Here is a 19,386-nt window from a genome sequence, read left to right as displayed (position 1 = left end):
AATAATTAAAATTATACAAACATAAAAATTATACATATTTTAAAAAATTATAAAAATTTTACAAACATAAAAATTATGTTTAAAAATTTTAAATAAATGGCCCATGGGCCGGCCCAGACAACCAAGCCCATGGGCTAGCCCTTCCTAGCAGGCTCGCGGCCTGGCCCAGTAGGCCCATGGCCCGGCCCACTTGGCCCATTTATTAAGGGTCATAGGACTATGCCGGGCCTCAATATTCATTGCCTCGGCTCGACCTGTCTTCCTCACAGGCTAAATTCGGCCCGGCCCACCAAATGGGGGGCCTGGCCGGGCCGGCCCGCCCATTGCCCATCTCTAACCACAATAAAAGTAAAATTATATGGGACTCAAATTACTTATCAAAGTTGATAAGTAAATGTCTAAATGTAGCTCCTATTTTATTAAAATGCATCGCTTGGAAATTTTTTTAAAATTAATCTTCTCCATATCACATTTTTTAACGACTTTTTGAGATGGGGTTACATACAGCTAATTTATATTCTTATTATATTTTTCTAAATTGAGTAGCTTATTTTATTACTCTTACGTCACAATTTTGTTTTTGTTGATTAGCATTATTTGCAAGTAAAATCATGTAGGAGTCAAATTACTCATTTTATTTGACACATAGAAAAGTAAATATATGATATGTATTCAATTTCAACTGCTAAAATGCAATGTTAAATTTTTTTATTAAAATCTTCTCCACATCTTATATTTTACATCCTTTTGAGCTTGAAATGCATATAGCTAATTTTTATTCTTATTTTATTTTTATAAGTTGAGCATCTCATTTTATAACTCTTATATCATAAAAAGAAATTTCTATTAGCAGTATTCGACACACTAGAAGTAAAATTGTGCAAGACTCAAATTACTTATTACTGTAAATGCCTAAATGATGACATGTAATCATTATCAATTGGGAAAATTTATTGTTAGGAAATTTTATTAAAATATTCTCCATCTCCTATTTTTTCACAACTTTTTTTAGCCTGGAATGCATGTAGTTAATTTTCTTTCTTATTTTTATTTTTCCAATTGAGTAGCTCATTTTATTAGCTTTTATGCCAAAAAATTGTCGTTGATTAGCAATATTCACATAGTTGAAGTAAAATCGTATAGGATTCAAATTACTTATCACAGTAACATGTAGAAAGCTAAATGTATATCATGCATTCATTATCACTTTTTAAAAATGCATCGTTAAGGAATTTTATTAAAATCTTCTCCTTATCCTATTTTTTCACACTTTTTCGAGCCCCAGAAGCATACAATTAATTTTCATTCTTATTTTGTTTTTCTAAATTGAGTAGCTTATTTTACTATTCCTACGTCATAATTTTTTTTGTCAATTAACACCTATTTGCCACACGTGCAAAACTCAAATTACTTATCGGAGTTGACACATAAAAGCCTAAATAGAGCTCTTTTTTTTTATAAAAATGGATTGTTTGCAAATTGTACTAAAATTAATTAATGCCTTTTTGTGCCCAAGTTTCATACAACTTATTTTTATTATTATTTTATTTTCTAAATTGAGTAGCTTATTTTATTAATTACTCTTATGTCATAATTTTTTTTGCTAATTAGCACTATTTCCTACGGTAGAAATAAAATCATGTAGGACTCAAATGACTCATTATAGTTGACATGTAGAAGCATAAATATATGATAAGTACTTATTATCAATTTCTAAAATGTATCAATAGGAAATTTTATTAAAATCCATTCAATGTCTTATTTTTTCACATCTTTTTAAGCCTGGTTACATACACCTAATTTTCATTATTATTTTATTTTTCTAAATTGAGTAACTCACTTTGTCACTCTTACCTTAAAAAATTTATTGTCAGTTGACAGTATTAGTCACAGTAGAAGTATAACAGTATGAGACTTAAATTACTTATTGCAGTTAACACGCAAAAGCCTAAATGAATGACATGTATTCATTATCATTTGTTAAAATGCATGGTTAGGGAATTTTATTAAAATTTTCTGCATCTTCTATTTTTTCACACCTTTTTTAGCCGAGGTTGAATACAACTAATTTTCATTCTTATTTTATTTTTTCAAATTGAGTAACTCATTTTTTATTCTTACGTTTTAAAGCTTTTGTCAGTTTCGACCATTTTATTACAGGTGGAGCTTAATTATGCAAAACTCGGACTAATTGACACGTAAAACTCTAGATGTATAACATGCATTGGTTGCCAGCGGCTAAACTCGGACTACTTGACACGTAAAAGTCTACATGTATAACATGCATTGGTTGCCAGCGGCTAAACTCGGACTACTTGACACGTAAAAGTCTACATGTATAACATGCATTGGTTTTCAGCACTAAAACTCGGACTAATTGACACGTAAAAGTCTAAATGTATGACATGCATTGGTTGACAGTGGCTATATATCTATTGTCTCACGAGACAAACTTCATCGCTTCTTTGCTCTTATCGCCTTATCGATTGCTTTTCCTACTTTTGGGTATTCGAAGAACATGCTCTCCAGGAGTTGCACATTTACATCAGAAGTGACATAATGGAGCGATCAAAAAGTAGAAATCTTCCTACAGATCAAAGCAACAAAAGGTACGTCTCATTTTTCTTTTTTATTAAATATAGATGAAATAAGTTTTTAACACTTGACAAGGTTAATTCATAATCACTGTATTGATATCTTTATGTACTTTTCTTTTAGAGAATATCAACTGTCAGAAAATGAGGAGTCTCGTGCACAGGAGATTAAGAAGCATCATGTTTTATACCTTGGCACACTTGCTTGCTTTTACATCTTGTTAAGATCTCACTCGCAAAGGATCACCCATGCATTTGCATGGTTGGGGATCGAATTAACGACCCCAGATGAAAAAATAGGTAATATTTCCAAACTCTTATGCTACTAATTAAGCCTTATTAGTTTTTTCCCTTTTTTTTTTTCAATTATTTAGTTTATGGTATTGCAAAAGAGAAGGACTCCACGTTTCTGCAGAATGCACAAAATTCAGTCAACAAATTTTGGCTCTATCTGGTTTTAGTAGAAAAAATCTTGAATTCTGAATTAGTAGACAAACTCTTGTTCATATACTGTTATGGTGTTTTACAGGTGCCTTGAGTATAGTTGGGAGGCTAGAATCGGGCAGATAAATAGAAGAAACCAATTTATACCTGGGGACTTGCGGTAATAATTGTTATGGATGCTATATATTGCTTAATTTTTGTTGATTTTGATAAACTTCGTTTTGCATTCTTAAAATTTGATGTAAATACAAATAGTATTCCTTACTTCTGGTAATCCTTTATGCACTGTTCAAGAATATTATATATGTCACGACAATTTATTCTAATTACCTTTTTCGTTATTCATTTCAGCCGTTGCTATAAAGATTGGGTGGTTTGCTGATCTTGCAGTTTAATTAACCAACAAATATTTATGCAATAAATATATGTGGGTGTGATCATTAATGTAAAGATATTATTGCCCCGTGAGTATTGGGTTAATGCAAGTAAGATGGTTTAATGGGTTAAACCATTCATTCCGATAAAATGTTGTAAAATGGGGAATTCAGTATTTGTGATAATTTGAAGATTCTTTTGTAATTAATCATTTTATCCACAAAAATGTAAATAGAATGTGTATACTTTTACCCTTTTTCTCTTTTACTATACAAGTGGTGGTTAATTTGTACACTTGATTGTTTGATATTAAAAATTGTAGGTTTTATAACGTAACCTATTACTCGGCCAAACAACAGAACAAGCGTAAAAAACTGAAAAACCAAACACGAAAGATTACAAACACAACTCACACACAAAATAACGACACAACAAGATACGTGGTCGGATCAAAATAGATTTTACTCACGGCAAAAGCTTCGCCTCTAGTCAATCCATTAATATCTCAAAGTTACAATCGATTACAAGATCTCAAACGGAAGTAAAACAGTATTGCAAAACAACAACTGAAAACAAAATCCAAAACAAGAACAAGTATAAATCTGTTTAGACTGATCTCACGATCAAGGTCAAGGATCTGCTCTATCAGTATACCAATCTCTCACACCTCAGGGGCTTAAACACAATAGGTGTAACGCTCCGTTTTCCCAGGCGCGTTATGACTTGAGACAATTCTGGGACAATAATTTTTTTCTTTCAAACTAATGCTAAATCACATCATTCCTCGAATCCGTCCTAGAATTCCCATACATAAATCTCGAGAGAGAATCATCAAATGCGAAAGCAATGATAGAAACCTGATATTTTAACATTAATCATAAATAAATTCTTACATCTTCAACATTCCTCAAAACGTTCAGAATTCAAAGTAGCAGAACTTAAATACATGGGCTACATACATTTCACATTCCTCATGCACTCTGCTATGTGCCATTTCATGCCTCATTTACCCTCGTATCTGTTACAATCTCCACCTGGAACGTTTGAATATTCCAGGGGCAAAGCCCAAGTTAGATGATGAATCATCTAAGTAAGGATATATAATGCTATATCATGTGTGTATGCAATGTCTTTCCTCGTAGGTGTCAACTGCATCCCTTATGCTACCTACCATTTTTGCGGCCACCTCTTTCGAAATCGGGGTGTATGGGTGCACCCTTGGTAAAGCAATGGTGCTAGTTCGTACTCCCTACGGCCACAAGTGCGCGTGATCAATGATATCAACGTATACATATGCATTTCATAGTCATGTCATGTATGCAGTCTACGTGATGTGTACATATTAGAGTATGTTAATATGATGAAAACATTTTCGAGGAACATAAATCACTTACAAACCAAGCATTTTCCATAAAACTAACTTTAATTGGGAAGTACCACTTACGTTGATATTCGTGCATTGCCTCTATTTGCGTGCCAACCTCAAAATTCGCACAAATCATTTCAACTTAACCCTCAAACCATCCTAATCACCATAATTATTTAAATAAACATTAAAACCTATTTTTTCATAATTTTTGGCATTTTCTTTAATTTTCTTTCTATTTCTTCCTAATTTTCCTCAATAAATCCAAATTTAAATATTTTTCAAATATTTTACTACGAAAATTCATAAAATAATATTCTTGAATTTCTAAAATTTTCTAGAGAATTTTGCTTACCTTGACTTTGCCTCTCCAGCTTGCTCGGTATGCGTGCTCTATCCTTGAAACACGTGTCTGGGCTGTTTTTCTCGCCAAAATCTCCGGGATATTACCGAAATATAATTTCCTATTTTCTAAGATTTTTCAGGATTTTTTTTCCATTTTTCCTTTTCTTCTCTTTTTTCTTCTCCTTCTTCCTCCCACCTCCCTTGCTCCTGCAACTCCTTTTTTTCTTTTTTCTTTTTTTTCATTCTTTCTTCATCTTCTTCTTTCCCTCATTCTTCCTCTTCCTTCTTGCGCGAACAGCCCTTGCCATGCGCACACAGCGCTAGTCGCCGCCGCCCGGTTCTCCCGTCGCTTGCTGCCACCTTCTTTGCTGCCCATGGGCGTCTCCTCCGGCCTCCCCGGACACCACCGCGACCCTATATGGGCCACCTCCGCTCGCTGGAAGCTAGCCACGACCGCTGTTGACCGTGGCTGGTTACTTCATCGCCGCAACAGTTTGCGGCCATGGCTGCCGCTTGTTGTTGCGGCTTGCTTCGACCTTCCTCAAGGCTGCCTTCGACCACCAACAGCTCCCTCTCGATCTCATAAGCTCTCTCTCTCACATCTCTCGGCCGAATCTCTCATGGCTCACTCCCATTTCTTACTTCATTTGCTTCCCTCAATCTCTCCATTCTTAGTCTATTTATAGGCTCACACCATAACCCTCACGCCTGCCTCGGCCATTCTCTATTGCGTGTAAAATCTTCCTTGCGTGCAAAATCTTCCAAATCATGTATGGCTTGGGGATTTGAAGTTGCAGGATATGGGAGAACATTGCAAAGGGTATGGGGTTTGAGTGGCATGGCTATTGCTTGCCTGAGCACGCATATATATATAATTATATAATTATATATTGTATTCTTAAAATTAAAAAATTATATATTTAAATTATATTTTTAACCCTAAATTTATTGAAATAATTTTCTAATTGCAATAATATCCTCAAACAATGAATTAATTGGCATTACGATACCAAAAACACAAAATTAATAACTTGAAACTTAGTTAAAAAGGACGATTTCACCCCAATGTCCTTACTGGGCTGTTGATTCATCTCGAAACCACTGAAGGGTTGATCCTAACGCAAAATCGGAGCCCCCCTAAGGTTCCGTTGATTTTTCGAAAGCCTCCTACAATGATTCGATTTTGCAGTCTAAATGGCAACTGCATTTTAGCTGTACCGAAAACTGTTCTCAATCCAATTTCTTTCGATACCATAAATCCTATCTTAGAACGCTTATCGAAACCATATTATTTTCTTTAGACAATTTCACTCTGAGACATTCCTTGTAGCCGATTCGGTACTTATAACTACTATCAAGCCAATTTTTTGGTATTCTAAACTTATTAAAATTATGTGGCAACCTTATACAAACATAAGGTATTACAATAGGAATTAAAGCAACACCTTACTTACTGAACGATCTTACAATAGTAACAAACAATCGATTGAACGAGAGAAGGATTCACAGGAAGTGTCTTGCTTCAAAAGCGCCGATTTAGGGTTTCAAAAAGTGAGAAAATGAGATCTGTAGAGATTAGGGCATCGAACAACCCTTTTATAGCAGCATCGAATGGGATTGAAATTGGGCTGAGCCAACAGCTGATTGCAACACAAAAAGGCATATGGTTTTAGGCTTGGCCCAAAACTAATCTCAACCCACATAATCAAAAACTCATATGATATATATATCAACAGAATATACACAACATTTAATATTCAAACAAAAATGAATATAAATGAATCTCAATTTCATATAACAACATGCAATCATATTGAAAATCAAAATATAAATGACAAATCATTTAATCAATTTTGAATCACACAAAATCAACAAAAACAAGTGAATTGATGCTATCCCTCAATGTGTGGCATGGGCCAAAGGTGGTGAATTAAAAACTTGTAAAATTGTTTAGGATTGACAACTTAATTTTTTTTTCTTTTATTGACAACTTAATGTTAAAACCTTGTTAATTAGTTCCTATATTGGTAAGAGATCCTCAATCCGTCCATATTAATCTCAGTATTGTTCAACAAAAGCTTATTATAACCCTTAACTACATAAGAAACACTTTTGAATTTCTTTTTTACGAAAAAAGATTATTCACTTTGGCATTTTGATTCTTCTCTACATTTTTATAACCTTTTGCTAGTTTATGTTGATTCAACAAATTTGTGTTGAGTTTAGTTCCTCCCCATTTCTTCTATTTTCTTTTGTTATTTCAATTCTAATATTCTTTTTCTCTTTTTTGTCATAGAATATGAGCATTTTAATTTATTAATAACCAATAATAGGAATTAAGAGCAATAATAATAATATTTTATCAATAACAAAGGAGAGATATATGTCGAAATGAGAGTATTCATCTAGAGGTGTCAAATGTAATTTTTAAATTGCACGTGTTTAGGACAAACCACTTAAAATTGATCGTGTGAACAAAATCTAAACTCGTAACCTCTCACATTTAATTTAAAACCAATTATATCACTACATTCAAACTCATCTTTATATAAATATTACTTAAAAAAGATTAAAAATTAAATTTTAACTATTAAATATATATTATAATTTACACAAACATAGTAGGTGACTCCTAACTCATTTTTCAAGCTTCACTTCATAGAGTTTAGGTCTATTTAGATAGTTAATTCATAGCCATAGTTAGTGGAACAATGAACTTTGGAGATCAAAACTATTTCATTCCTCCGATCCAAGCTTTTACTGTGCACGTGTACGGATCCAATTCGTGACTGCTGGATTCAGTAGTTTGTTATAGTGGGAGATGCTCTAAATTAAAGGCTAAAGCCCCTTTCTTGCTCTTTGTGCTCTTTGCTATCTTGCTTTGGAGTAGGCCCAACTCAAGGGCCTAGGTCCCTAGAAAAGAGGGGCCCTAATTTCCCAGAGGCTCCTTGTAAATTTTATATAGGATACAATTGAGTATTAGAATTAGAAGTTAGAAATGAGGAGGAGGCGGGTGGGGCGCTGTATTAATCGGGTGCTTTCATGTCATGTCATATTCATATTCCCTTCCATTTTTGCCCTTTTGATATTAATATTTCTACCATCTTTCAAATGAATGAATTTCACAAATTTTTATAATAAATTTGATATTATAAATTTTTATAATAAAAATTTGTGAAATTCATTCATTTGAAAGATGATGGAAATATCAATATGAAAAGAGAAAAAATGAAAGAAAATATGGATGAGAAAGCGCCCAATTAACACAGCCCTCCCTTCCCCTACTTTCTAAGTTCTAACACTCAATTGTATCCTATATTTGGTGAATTCTTTATCAACTCACAATAAAGGAAAGATATTTTTATTTCAATTTCATAAAATATTATTAATCAGAAACTTCACTGCTTCAAAGGTAAAAATTACAGCAGCCTTAACCACATGTTAGGACTAAATTTTATAAAAAATATAAATTCTTTTCAAATGCATGTAGAGTCTATAAAATATTATTAATCATTCGTGTTTTTAGTTTTTAGTTTTTTTTTTTTTGTTTAGCTTTTGTTGTGCTTCGGGTATGCCCTGGTTTCTTTTTGTAGGCATTATTGGTGCTGATTTTTTCTTAATTCAATTTTTATTTACAAGAAAAAAAAACTCAACAAACAAACTTTACGACAACTTTGCTATTAAAGCCTTATTGATTGTGTTTTCTAATTTGGACTCTTCAAAGAATTAGATTATACATAAATAAAAAGGGAAAACGAATACAATACTAAATAGAAATGAGAAAATGACATTTTACAAAAAGTAAGAAACGAAAATGTGGAAAAATTGAGTAAATAAAAAAATATAAGGGGCTTTTTAAATATAAAAAAATACTTATTTAATCTAAAAATAAATATAAATTTCATAATGCATTCAAATAAATTTTAGAAAAAAATTAAGAATTTTGAGTTAGAGACAAAAAAATCCATCTCCTGACTTCTTCACAAACTAAAATGAATTTTCAAATTAAGAACATGTTTCTGATATTTTTTTAATACTACGAAATAATCCCATAACATTTTTGAAATTGAAAAAGCTATCCAAAAATGTTTTTTTTTTTTTTTTTTGAGTTTTTTGGCATTTTGAAAGTAGAAACATTTTGAAAACGGCTCATTTGAGATATTTTTATGCATCATAATCAAAGAACATGTGGTCTAGAATTGCTCAATTACATTGGAATCAGTGTGAAACAGAAATTTTAAAAAAAAAAGATATGGAAACAGTAAAGGGTATATCTCAATTTCCTTTCTTATTTACATTCAATTGATTATTTTTTCATACAAAATTCTACTTATTCGTCGTGGTACCAGGTCAAAATATTTGATCTATACTAATGCACTCGATATAAATCGTATATATAACTTCAAACTCGAGTCTATATTGATACGTGGTAATTATGAAAATTAGTTGTAATTAACTTTTTTATTGAAATTGTATTTTGTTAAATATAGAATAATTATTATTATTTGTATGTATTGCATGTGTGGTTATTTGAAAAATCAAAGGTATGACAAATTTATAAGGTAAATGCTTTAAATGTGCAATATATTAATTTATTTGCTTAAAAACGTCACATGAATGCATTGTGAAAAGGCCTATTAGCACGAAAAATTTAAATCTTTTTGCGTTTTTATGATTTTATTCAAAAGTTTTAATTTTCACAATAAGATCTTGATTTGATCAATTAGTTGCAATTTTATCCACAAGTCTGATCCGATTTGAGAGGCGTCTGCAACTCGTTGACATGGTATGCCACCTGGCATTTTAAAATATTTTGAGTGAGTCCCACAAACACGTGCAAAAAAATAAAAAATAAAAAATAAAATGATGTTAAATATATATATATGTTATGTATAAATATGTGCACAGAGAGAATGAAGTAGGTGAGTGAAGGACAGTGACGGTGACGAAGGAGAACAGTGATGGCGATGACTACAACGGTAAATGGCGATGGTGACGACGGATCTGGAAGTTGGAGGCCACAATTGATTTGGCCTTCCTCCTGCTCATGACGATGACAACCGACATGGAAGTTGGACCAACCATCGATCTGGGTTTTCTCTTGCTCAAGCCACCTCACAGAAAGCGGCCAACGACCCTCTGTCCTTATCGGTAGATGACGTCCTTAGTGAACTACCTCACTGTCGATCGCTTAAGCAGGCGCCATCGACGTCAATGATCGACCATCAAGTTTCTAGGATCGGCCTCCATCACCACCTCCAACTTCTAGGTCAGTCGCCGCCTCCAGCCCAACATTGTCGCCTGTCGTCATTGTCGTCCTCTATTATCGCCGTCCCCATCCTCCGCCTATCCTTCTTTGTAAATATATCTATAACACACACACACACACATATATATAACATATATATTTAACATTATTTTATTTTTTTACACATGTACTTCTGGGGCCCACTCAAAATATTTTAAAATGACAGGTGGCATGCCACATCAGCAGGTCTTGGACGCATCTCAAATCGGATTTAGGTCATGAATAAAATTATAAAAAATTAATTAAATCGAGATCTTATTACCAAAATTGAAATTTTTGGATAAAATCGCAAAAACACAAAAAAAAAATTGAATTTTTTGTGCTAATAGCCCTGTGAAAATGGTTTCTTTAAAAGAAAATGTAAAGAGAAATTGTATATAAATACATCTCTTCTTAAACGCTGGCAAAATGAGAAGCCTCTATCCGATGACAAAACCATATATATACAAATTAATTCGGCAAACCAACACTAGGAAAAAGATGGTGCCGCCACAGAGAAGCCTTGGCGTGGTTTGCGTCGGTGAAGCCGAGTGAGGCTACTTCTGCTAGGTTAACAATAACCCAGACTTAGCGGCTTGACCATCAGGGGAATTAGTGATCAAACGACAAGGGGCGTACAGCATTGGTCCCAGCAACAATCAAATATATATTTAACTAGCGGCACCCAACTGAACATTGAACCTCCATTGTGTGTTGGGGTCAGTTCAAAATAATATTCAAAAATTGCCTCACCTGCTTAAAAGATTAAACGGCTTATTGTGCAACGAAACAGATGTAAATTTGTTGCTCACTCATCTATTCACTCAGTTCAGCACAAAATCATCCATGTTATCATCGATCAATTGGTATGATTTTCCAGCACCCATTCAAAGGTTCGATCGAGAGCAAATGTCTATATCTTCATGAGTATGGGACGATCTTAAGAGTTAATTATAATGTGAGGGTGAAAGAATAATAATATGATAAAACTAGCAAATAAACAGTTTAATTTGGAACCATATATTTGCAAGTTATGGACATTTAACTTGGTTGTGTTTTTTAAGTGTTCCATAAGTAAATTAATTTCCTCATTACCATTTGTTTCATTTGTTATAAGGTTGTATATCAGTGCAGTAATCAAGAAAATCTAAAAAATTATAAATAAACGAAAAAGACAGCAAAAATAACTGATAATAAAGCAAGGTCAGTTTTACTTCTTCAGATTTGTTGATTTTATTTTATTTTTCTAAATTGTGTACCTGATTTTATTACTCTTGCACCATAATTTTTTTTACATTTTTTTTGCTAATTAGCTCTATTTGCTATAGCAGAAATAAAATCATGTAGGACTCAAATGACTCATTATAGTTGACATGTAGAAGTGTAAAATATGATAAGTACTTATTGTTAATTTCTAAAATGTATTGGTAGGAAATTTTATTAAAATCCATTCAATGTCTTATTTAATTTTCACATCTTTTTGAGACTGGTTTCATACACCTAATTTTCATTATTATTTTATTTTTCTAAATTTAGTAGCTCTTTCTATTACTCTTAAATCATAATTTTTTTTTTGTCAATTAGCGAAGTTCGATACAATAAAAGTAAAATCATGTGAGAGTCAGATCACATGTTGCTAAAAAAGCCTAACTGTATTACTTGCATTCATTATCAATTCCTAAAATGCATCATTATAAATTTGTATTAAAATCTTTTTCATCTCCTATTTTTTCGTGCCTTTTTGAGAATGAGTTACATATAGTTAATTTTCATCTTATTTTTATTTTTCCAGTTGAGTAGCTCATTTTTTTATTATGTCAATTTTGTTTTATTGGTTAGCAATATTAGAAGTAAAATTATGTGGGACTCAAATTACTTATCCCAATGACACCTAAAAGTTCAAATGTATGACATGTGTTCATTATCAATTGTTAAAATACATCGGTTAGAGATTTTATTAAAATTTTCTCCATATCCAATTTTTCCTACCTTTTTGAGCTAGACTTGCATATAGCTAATATTTATTTTTATTTTTTATAAGAATGAGTAGCTTAGTTTATTACTCTTACATCATAATTTTTTTTTTTTTTTGTCAATTAGCACTTATTTGCCACAATAAAAATAAAATTATGTGGGACTCAAATTATGTAATGACCCAAATTTATTTATTAATTTATTTATTTATCTGTTATTATTATTATTATTATTATTATTATTAATTGAAAGCATTCCAGCAACTTTTGTTACCCACCTCCATTTGTTGCAAGTTCCCAAGCCACTTTGTGAAGCCGATTGAGGCGGTGGGTTAGTAGAGGTTGAGTGGGAAGAGCGAGAGAGATTAGAGCTCGACCATTGTGTAGAAGAAAGAGCCAGTGAAGAATAGAGGAAGCTGAGGAAGTTGCAGCAGCGAAGAAGAAGAAGGAAAATCAAGGGAATCGTGGCTGCTTATTGATTCCAACAAGCATTCTCAGGCAAGCCTTCTTCTCTTTTCCTCCTCCTTGACCCACTGTTGTCTTCCGGTGAGAGTGTGAGCTGGACTTTGAATGGTTGTTTGTTGATATATATATATACATTTACATGCGCAAATGCAGAGCTTCCGTTTTGGCCTAGGGTGTAGCTGTGGGCTTCGGGGGTTTTATATATGTTTGCATATACGGTTTCGATGGTTTAGTGCAGTGAACAAAATATATATATATTTCAAGCGGTGGATTATACATAAACAGTTACAGCAAGGGGAGGGGGTCCCGGTGAATTCTATAAGCGGTATAGTGGCATCCAGCAATGATATATATATATATATATAACACTACAAGAATTTCAAGATTTAGTGACGGAATATTTCCATCGTAAATCCAAAAATCCATCGCTAAATCGATTTAGCAATGGATCAGCGACGGAAAAAGTCTGTCGTTAAAGGCTTCATCGCTAAAGTTCTTCTGCGACAGATCCGTCGCTAAATTGGTGATAGATTTGCGACGGAAATATTTTCGTCGCTATATATAATTCTTTTAAAATTTCACGACGAAAGTTTCCGTTGCAAAATAAAGATGGTTTAGCGACGGAATATTCCGGCGCCATTTTTTAAAAAAAATTATTTAAAAAATAAGAATTTTATAGTAGCGACGGAATATTCCGTGGCTATATTTTAAAATTTTTAATAAAAAATATTCTGTCGTTAAAAATTTTATTTATTAAAAAGTAAGAATTAATTTTAGCGACGAAAATTTTCGTAGCTAAAATTAATTCAAAAAATTTAAAAATATAGCAACAGACATTTCCATCGCTAAATCCAAAAAAAATTTAAATTTTTTTTAATAAATTAATATATATCTTTATTTTTAATCATAAATAATTATTAAACTAATATAAAATAAATTAAAAAAATAATTATATAAAAATTCTAAAATTCATATTTATAATATGAAAATTAATATTCAAACAAAATACTAATAATCGTTTGTTACATAGTAATCATTACACAAAAATAACTACAAAAACTAATCATCTAAGTCGTCACTAGCATTAGATGAGTCAGGCTGGTGAGAAGAAGAAAGAAACATGCCACGAGTAGATGCAGTAAGTTGTTCAACCAAAACTCGCATCTGTCACATTTGTTGTCGAACATCGTTAAGCTTCTAAGCCTACAAATTTATCTGCTTTGTCTGCAATTTTATTTTTTCTGTCATTTCTTTTATAACCGGATTTTCATTAAGACCAGATGAGATAGTGGATGAGCTGCCAACATCAGAAAATTTCAATTGGGATAAGGATCCCATGCCATAAATCCTCTTCTTCTTATTTTTCCCACCAGTAGCATGAATGAATATCTAATCACAATCTAGCTACTAAGGCTCCTCAGATCCTTCATCTGGTTGAGTGGCTTGCTCCAGCAACTGTTCGTACGTTTCTTGCGACAATTTAATGAAAAAAATAGAATAAATCAATTACAAATATTAAATCTTATGTTAATTATAAAAATAATATTATTTATAATTAAAAAAAACTTACAGCGACGTTTGCAGAACGTCTGTCGATGTACGTCCTCTATCCTTCCTCAGTTTTTTTAGAATGAGTTCGTTCAAAAAGTTCAATCAATGTGGGCTCCCTCCCAAACTCCCGTGTCTAAAAAATAATAATAATATTCAATTAACAATTTTAATAATAAAAAAATATAAATATTAACAAATTAAATAAAATAAATTTCTCACCATTCGTCTTTTATGCTCCACTGAGGATATGGAGCCCCCTGTATGGCGAGAAGAACCAGTGCCAGGACCACCTGTCTCAGTCAAACGATTCAACGATACTTGTGCAGACCGTTTCTTGAAAGCTTCATCTTGTTGCCATTTCTGCATCCAACGATTCTGTAATATCCCATGTTCGTATGAAGTTGCCAAGTAATTTCAATGAGTTTAGGATACCGAAAAATTGACTTAATAGCAGTTATTAGTATCGAATCGACTGTAGGGAATGCCTCGGAGTGAAATTGTCTAAGGAAAATTACATGGTCTCAATATACGTTTCGAGTTAGGATTTATGGTATCAAAAGAAATCGAATCAGGAACAGTTTTCGGTACAGCTAAAATACAGCTACTAATTAGGCTGTAAAACCGAATCGTTGTAGGAGACTCCCGAAAAATCAACGGAACCCTAGGGGAGCTCCGGTTTTGCGTAATAAGCAATCCTTTAGTGGTTTCAGGATGAAACAATAGTCCGGTGAGAACACTGGGGCGAACTGTCCTTTTTGACTAAGTTTTGAGTTATTAATTTTAGATTTTCGGTATTGTAATGCAAATTAATTTGAAATTTAAGGCCGTAGTTGCAATTAGGGAATTGCACTAGTGTAATAAGGATAAAATTTGGAGTTTAATGTATAATTTTTAAATTAATTATGCAATTTTTAAATTAATTATGCATGTGCGTAGTAGGCGCTGTAAATCCACCCATGCCCTGTAAATCGGCCATGCTTTTTGCACCCGCGATTTGCGCAAATCCCATGCCTCTGCAAATCCATGGCAGCCAGTTGAGTGTGTCAGACGCAATGAGCTATGGCCTTAGTGAGGTGAAGGAGCAGCCGAACGCCTATAAATAGAGATAAGAGTTGAGAAGCAAAGGCAGCCATGGCCCGAGTTGAAGAGAGCATTCGGCCGAGAGAGATTGAGAGAAAGCTGAGGGCGAGCTCGAGAGAGAAGGACCGAGAGCTCGAGGGAGAGAAAGCAAGGCCGAAGATGGCCGCATAGCCGCGGCATCCATGGACGAGCAAGGCGAAGTAGAGCTTCCAGCAAGCTCGAATGGCCGACAAGGCGCAGCGACGAAGGCTCGGCAGCAGCGGCCGAGGCGCATGAGAGGCCAGAGGTGGTCTCAATGGGCAGCAACCGAGGGGGCTTGGAGAACCAGCAATGGAGGTCGGTCGAGGCAGGGCTCGGCAATGGCCGACGCGAGGTAGCGCGCTGCAAGCTTGAGCGTGAGGCAGTGGTGGTTGCAGCTAGCGAAAAGTCGGTGGCGGAGGCCCAAGCGGCGGTTGGGCATGGTGGATGGGCCGAGTTGTAGGGGAGGCGCGGGTCTCTGCAAGGAAGAAGATGAATAGTGAAGAAAAAAAAAAAGAAGAAAGAAAAAAGAAAAGAAAAGAAAAGAAAAGAAAAGAAGAAAAAATAAGAAAAAATATCAAAAAATGTCAAAAAATTAGGAAATAGTGGTTTATTGATATTTTGGAGTTTTTGACGAGAAAAGCAGCTTGGGCATGCATTTCGAGAATGTGGCACACATATCGAGCAAATCGGAGGTGCTAAGTTAAGGTAAGTAAAATTCCTTAGAAAATTCTAGAAATTCAAGAATATTATTTTATGAATTATCGTACTGAAATATTTCAGAAAATATTTTAGAAATATTTAGTTTGTATTTATTGAGGAAAGTTAGGAAGAAATAGAAAGAAAATTAAAGAAAATGCCAAAAATTATGGAAAAATAGGTTTTAATGTTTATTTAAATAATTATGGTGATTAGGATACTTTGAGGCTGAAGTTAGAGAGACTCATGCAAATTTTGAGGTTGGCACGCAAATCGAGGCACGGCACGGATATCGAGGTAGCCCGATAAACTTGAGAAGGTAAGTGGTACTCCCCAATTAAAGTTAGTTTTATGGAAAATGATTGGGTTGTAAGTGATTTATGTTCCTCGAAAATGTTTTCATCATATTGACATGCCTTGATATGTATCCATCACGTAGACTGCATACATGACATGACTATGAAATGTATAAATACACGTTGATATCATTGATCACTCGCATTTGAGGCCGTAGGGAGTAGTAACTGGCACCGCTACTTTACCAAGGGTGCACCCATACACCTCGGCTTCGAAAGAAGGGGGCCGCAAAAATGGTAGGTAGCATGAGGGGTGCAGTTGACACCTACGAGGTAAGACATTGCATACACACATGATATAGCATTATGTACCCTTACTTAGATGATTCATCATCTAACTTGGGTTTCGCCCCTGAAATATTCAAATGTTCTAGGTGGAGATTGTAGTAGATTTCGAGGATAAATGAGGCATGAAATGGCACTTAGCAAGGTGCATGAAGATTGAAATGTATGTTATGTAACCCATGTATTTAAGTTCTGCTACTTTGAATTCTGAACGTTTTGAGGAATGTTGAGTTTATTTATGATTAATGTTAAGATATCAGGTTTCGATCTTTGCTTCCGCATTTGAAGTGTATAGTGATTCTCTTTCGAGAAAAATGATTGGGAATTCTGGGACGAATTCGAGGTATGATGTGATTTAGAATTAAGTTTGAAAAGAAAAATTTTATTGTCCTGGAATTGTCCCAAGTTATAAAACGCGCCCGAAAAAGCGGGGCGTTACAGATTCCAAACATCATCTGGCACAAAGACCGATTTTCCATTGGCATGCCACTTACCGATGTTGTCAATGTATCGCTTAATTCCTTTTTGTGTCCACTCTCTTTTCACTAATGCATCAATTGCAGGATCCCACTGAAAAATTTTCTGTAAAAAAAAATAACATTAAATAACTTAAACATTTCTAAATTAATAATTATCAAAAAATATATATTATTAATTTAAATTTAGTACTGCAAATTCATTCCAATACAAGTCTTTAGTCTCCGAAGGCACTTCTTTCCAAACGTGACCCTCTTTATGAAGACGTTTCTTGAAAATCGTCGATATAATATAAGAGATGTTAACTTTACAACAAAAAATGCTCATGTATACAAAAAATAATAATTAATATAAAAATAACATATGTCATAATGTAAAAAAAAATAGAGATGATGTAAAAAAAAAAGAAAACAAAATTACCTATCGTTATCTATCTCTATAACATGTTGTGATTCAGACGTAGAAGGACCGGCAACTGAGTGAGATGATGGAGATGCTGCGGGAGAGATAGAGACTGGTGAAACGTGCCCTGAAATATCCACTGGTAGAGATGCTGCTGGAGATGATACAATATGCGGTGCTACAGTAGATGAGGTAGAAGCAGCAGTGGACTCAGAAGAGTTAAGTGTAGAACCATTGCGTCATGCACGAGGACGATAACGTCCTCTAAGACCTGTCATACCTTTGATAAAATAAATCAATTATAAAATTAATATCATTAATAATTAAACATAATATAAAACACATACCTCACCTGGATCATATAGCTCAAAATGGTGACGTCACTATTAGAAAAACAGTTACCTTTTCAAAGGGCACAGTAAATGAAAAGGTTGGTTTTTCTGTATGATACTTTGGTTATATTTCTTTTCCTTTTTCCTGCAGAACTTTGCGGGTTTATCTGTTGCGGATGGGTACATAGCTTGTGGTTCAGAGCAGGGTCGGCTTAAGTCATACGCCAATGAGGCCTATGCCTAGGGCCCCCTAAAAAAGAGGGGCCCCAAGAAGCAAAAATTAGAAAGCAGAGAATGGGAGAAGAGTAGAGCGCGGAAACAATAAATGCAATAATTAATGTGAAGATGCAGAGCAATAAATGCAATAAATGTGTGTTGACATTTTGACTTCTAAGTGACATGTGATATGAGTGAAAGAGAGAAATGTGTGGGCTGCGCTCTTCTCATGGCTGTTAGCTGACATAGCTAGCTTTTCTAAATTTACAGAATATATATAGCCATCACTTATCACTTATGAGATTGGGATTTGAAGGCAACGACAAGGAATTAAGCCGTTGAAATTTCAACAACCTGAGAGTATAAAAGGTTTCACCGTTTCAGCGTGAGCGAGCTTCATTTAACCTCTTGCCCACCTCTCTCTATATGAATTCTACAGCTTACAAAATACAGCTTACAGAATATAGAATATTAACAATTTAGCAATGTGGTAATTGATTTTATTTTTGTATTTCTCTTTCTGTTATTTTTATTTTAATATTATGATTAGTTTTTAATGGTGAATATTTTGATTATTTTTTTGGCAGGTAACAATATCAAGTTTTATTGCTATTTCATCATAAAGTACATTTAAAAGAGCATAGTCAGGTGCTACCCTTCCTACTTTCTTGTATTTTTTAAAATTACACTACAAGAATTTGAGGGTTTTACCCACACACGTAAATGTGAGTAAAAATTACCTTATGTGTCAACTATAATTTTTCCTTACACATAATGCAAATGTCAAGATGTGTAGGTAACAGGTGGTAGAAAAAAACTTTTACCCACACATATATTTATGTGTGGGCAAAACTTAAGATATTACCCACACATATATGTGTAGATAAATATTTTTGTATATGTAGGTATTTTTATGTTGGGAAGTTGTAATTGTGACGTGGCTGATGATGTGGCTGATGACGTGTCTGATGACATGGCTGATGATGTGGCTTTAATTGAATAATGATGTGGCATGACACGTGTATTTGTTTATGTGTAGGTAAAGTTAAGATTATGTGTGGGTAATAATATAAAAAATAATTTTCATATGTGTGGGTAAAAAACATTATGTGTAGGTAAAA

The 19,386-nt window shown here is 33.7% G+C and overlaps 1 protein-coding gene across 1 annotated transcript in view; it reads right to left on the bottom strand.

Annotated features, from left to right (window-relative positions):
• The window catches only part of LOC127794301 (uncharacterized), a 29,259-nt gene extending 14,493 nt beyond the window's left edge, over positions 1-14,766 (bottom strand). Inside the window, exon 1 of the mRNA XM_052325285.1 lies at positions 14,620-14,766. Within this exon, the coding sequence (XP_052181245.1) occupies positions 14,620-14,766 (147 nt within the window). The remainder of the gene's footprint in view (positions 1-14,619) is intronic.
• Between the last annotated feature and the right edge of the window lie 4,620 nt (positions 14,767-19,386).

The sequence above is a fragment of the Diospyros lotus genome, chromosome 1 (genome assembly GCF_014633365.1).
Source record: "Diospyros lotus cultivar Yz01 chromosome 1, ASM1463336v1, whole genome shotgun sequence".
Classification (NCBI taxonomy): Eukaryota; Viridiplantae; Streptophyta; class Magnoliopsida; order Ericales; family Ebenaceae; genus Diospyros; species Diospyros lotus.
This window is presented reverse-complemented; position numbering and strand designations above follow the sequence as displayed.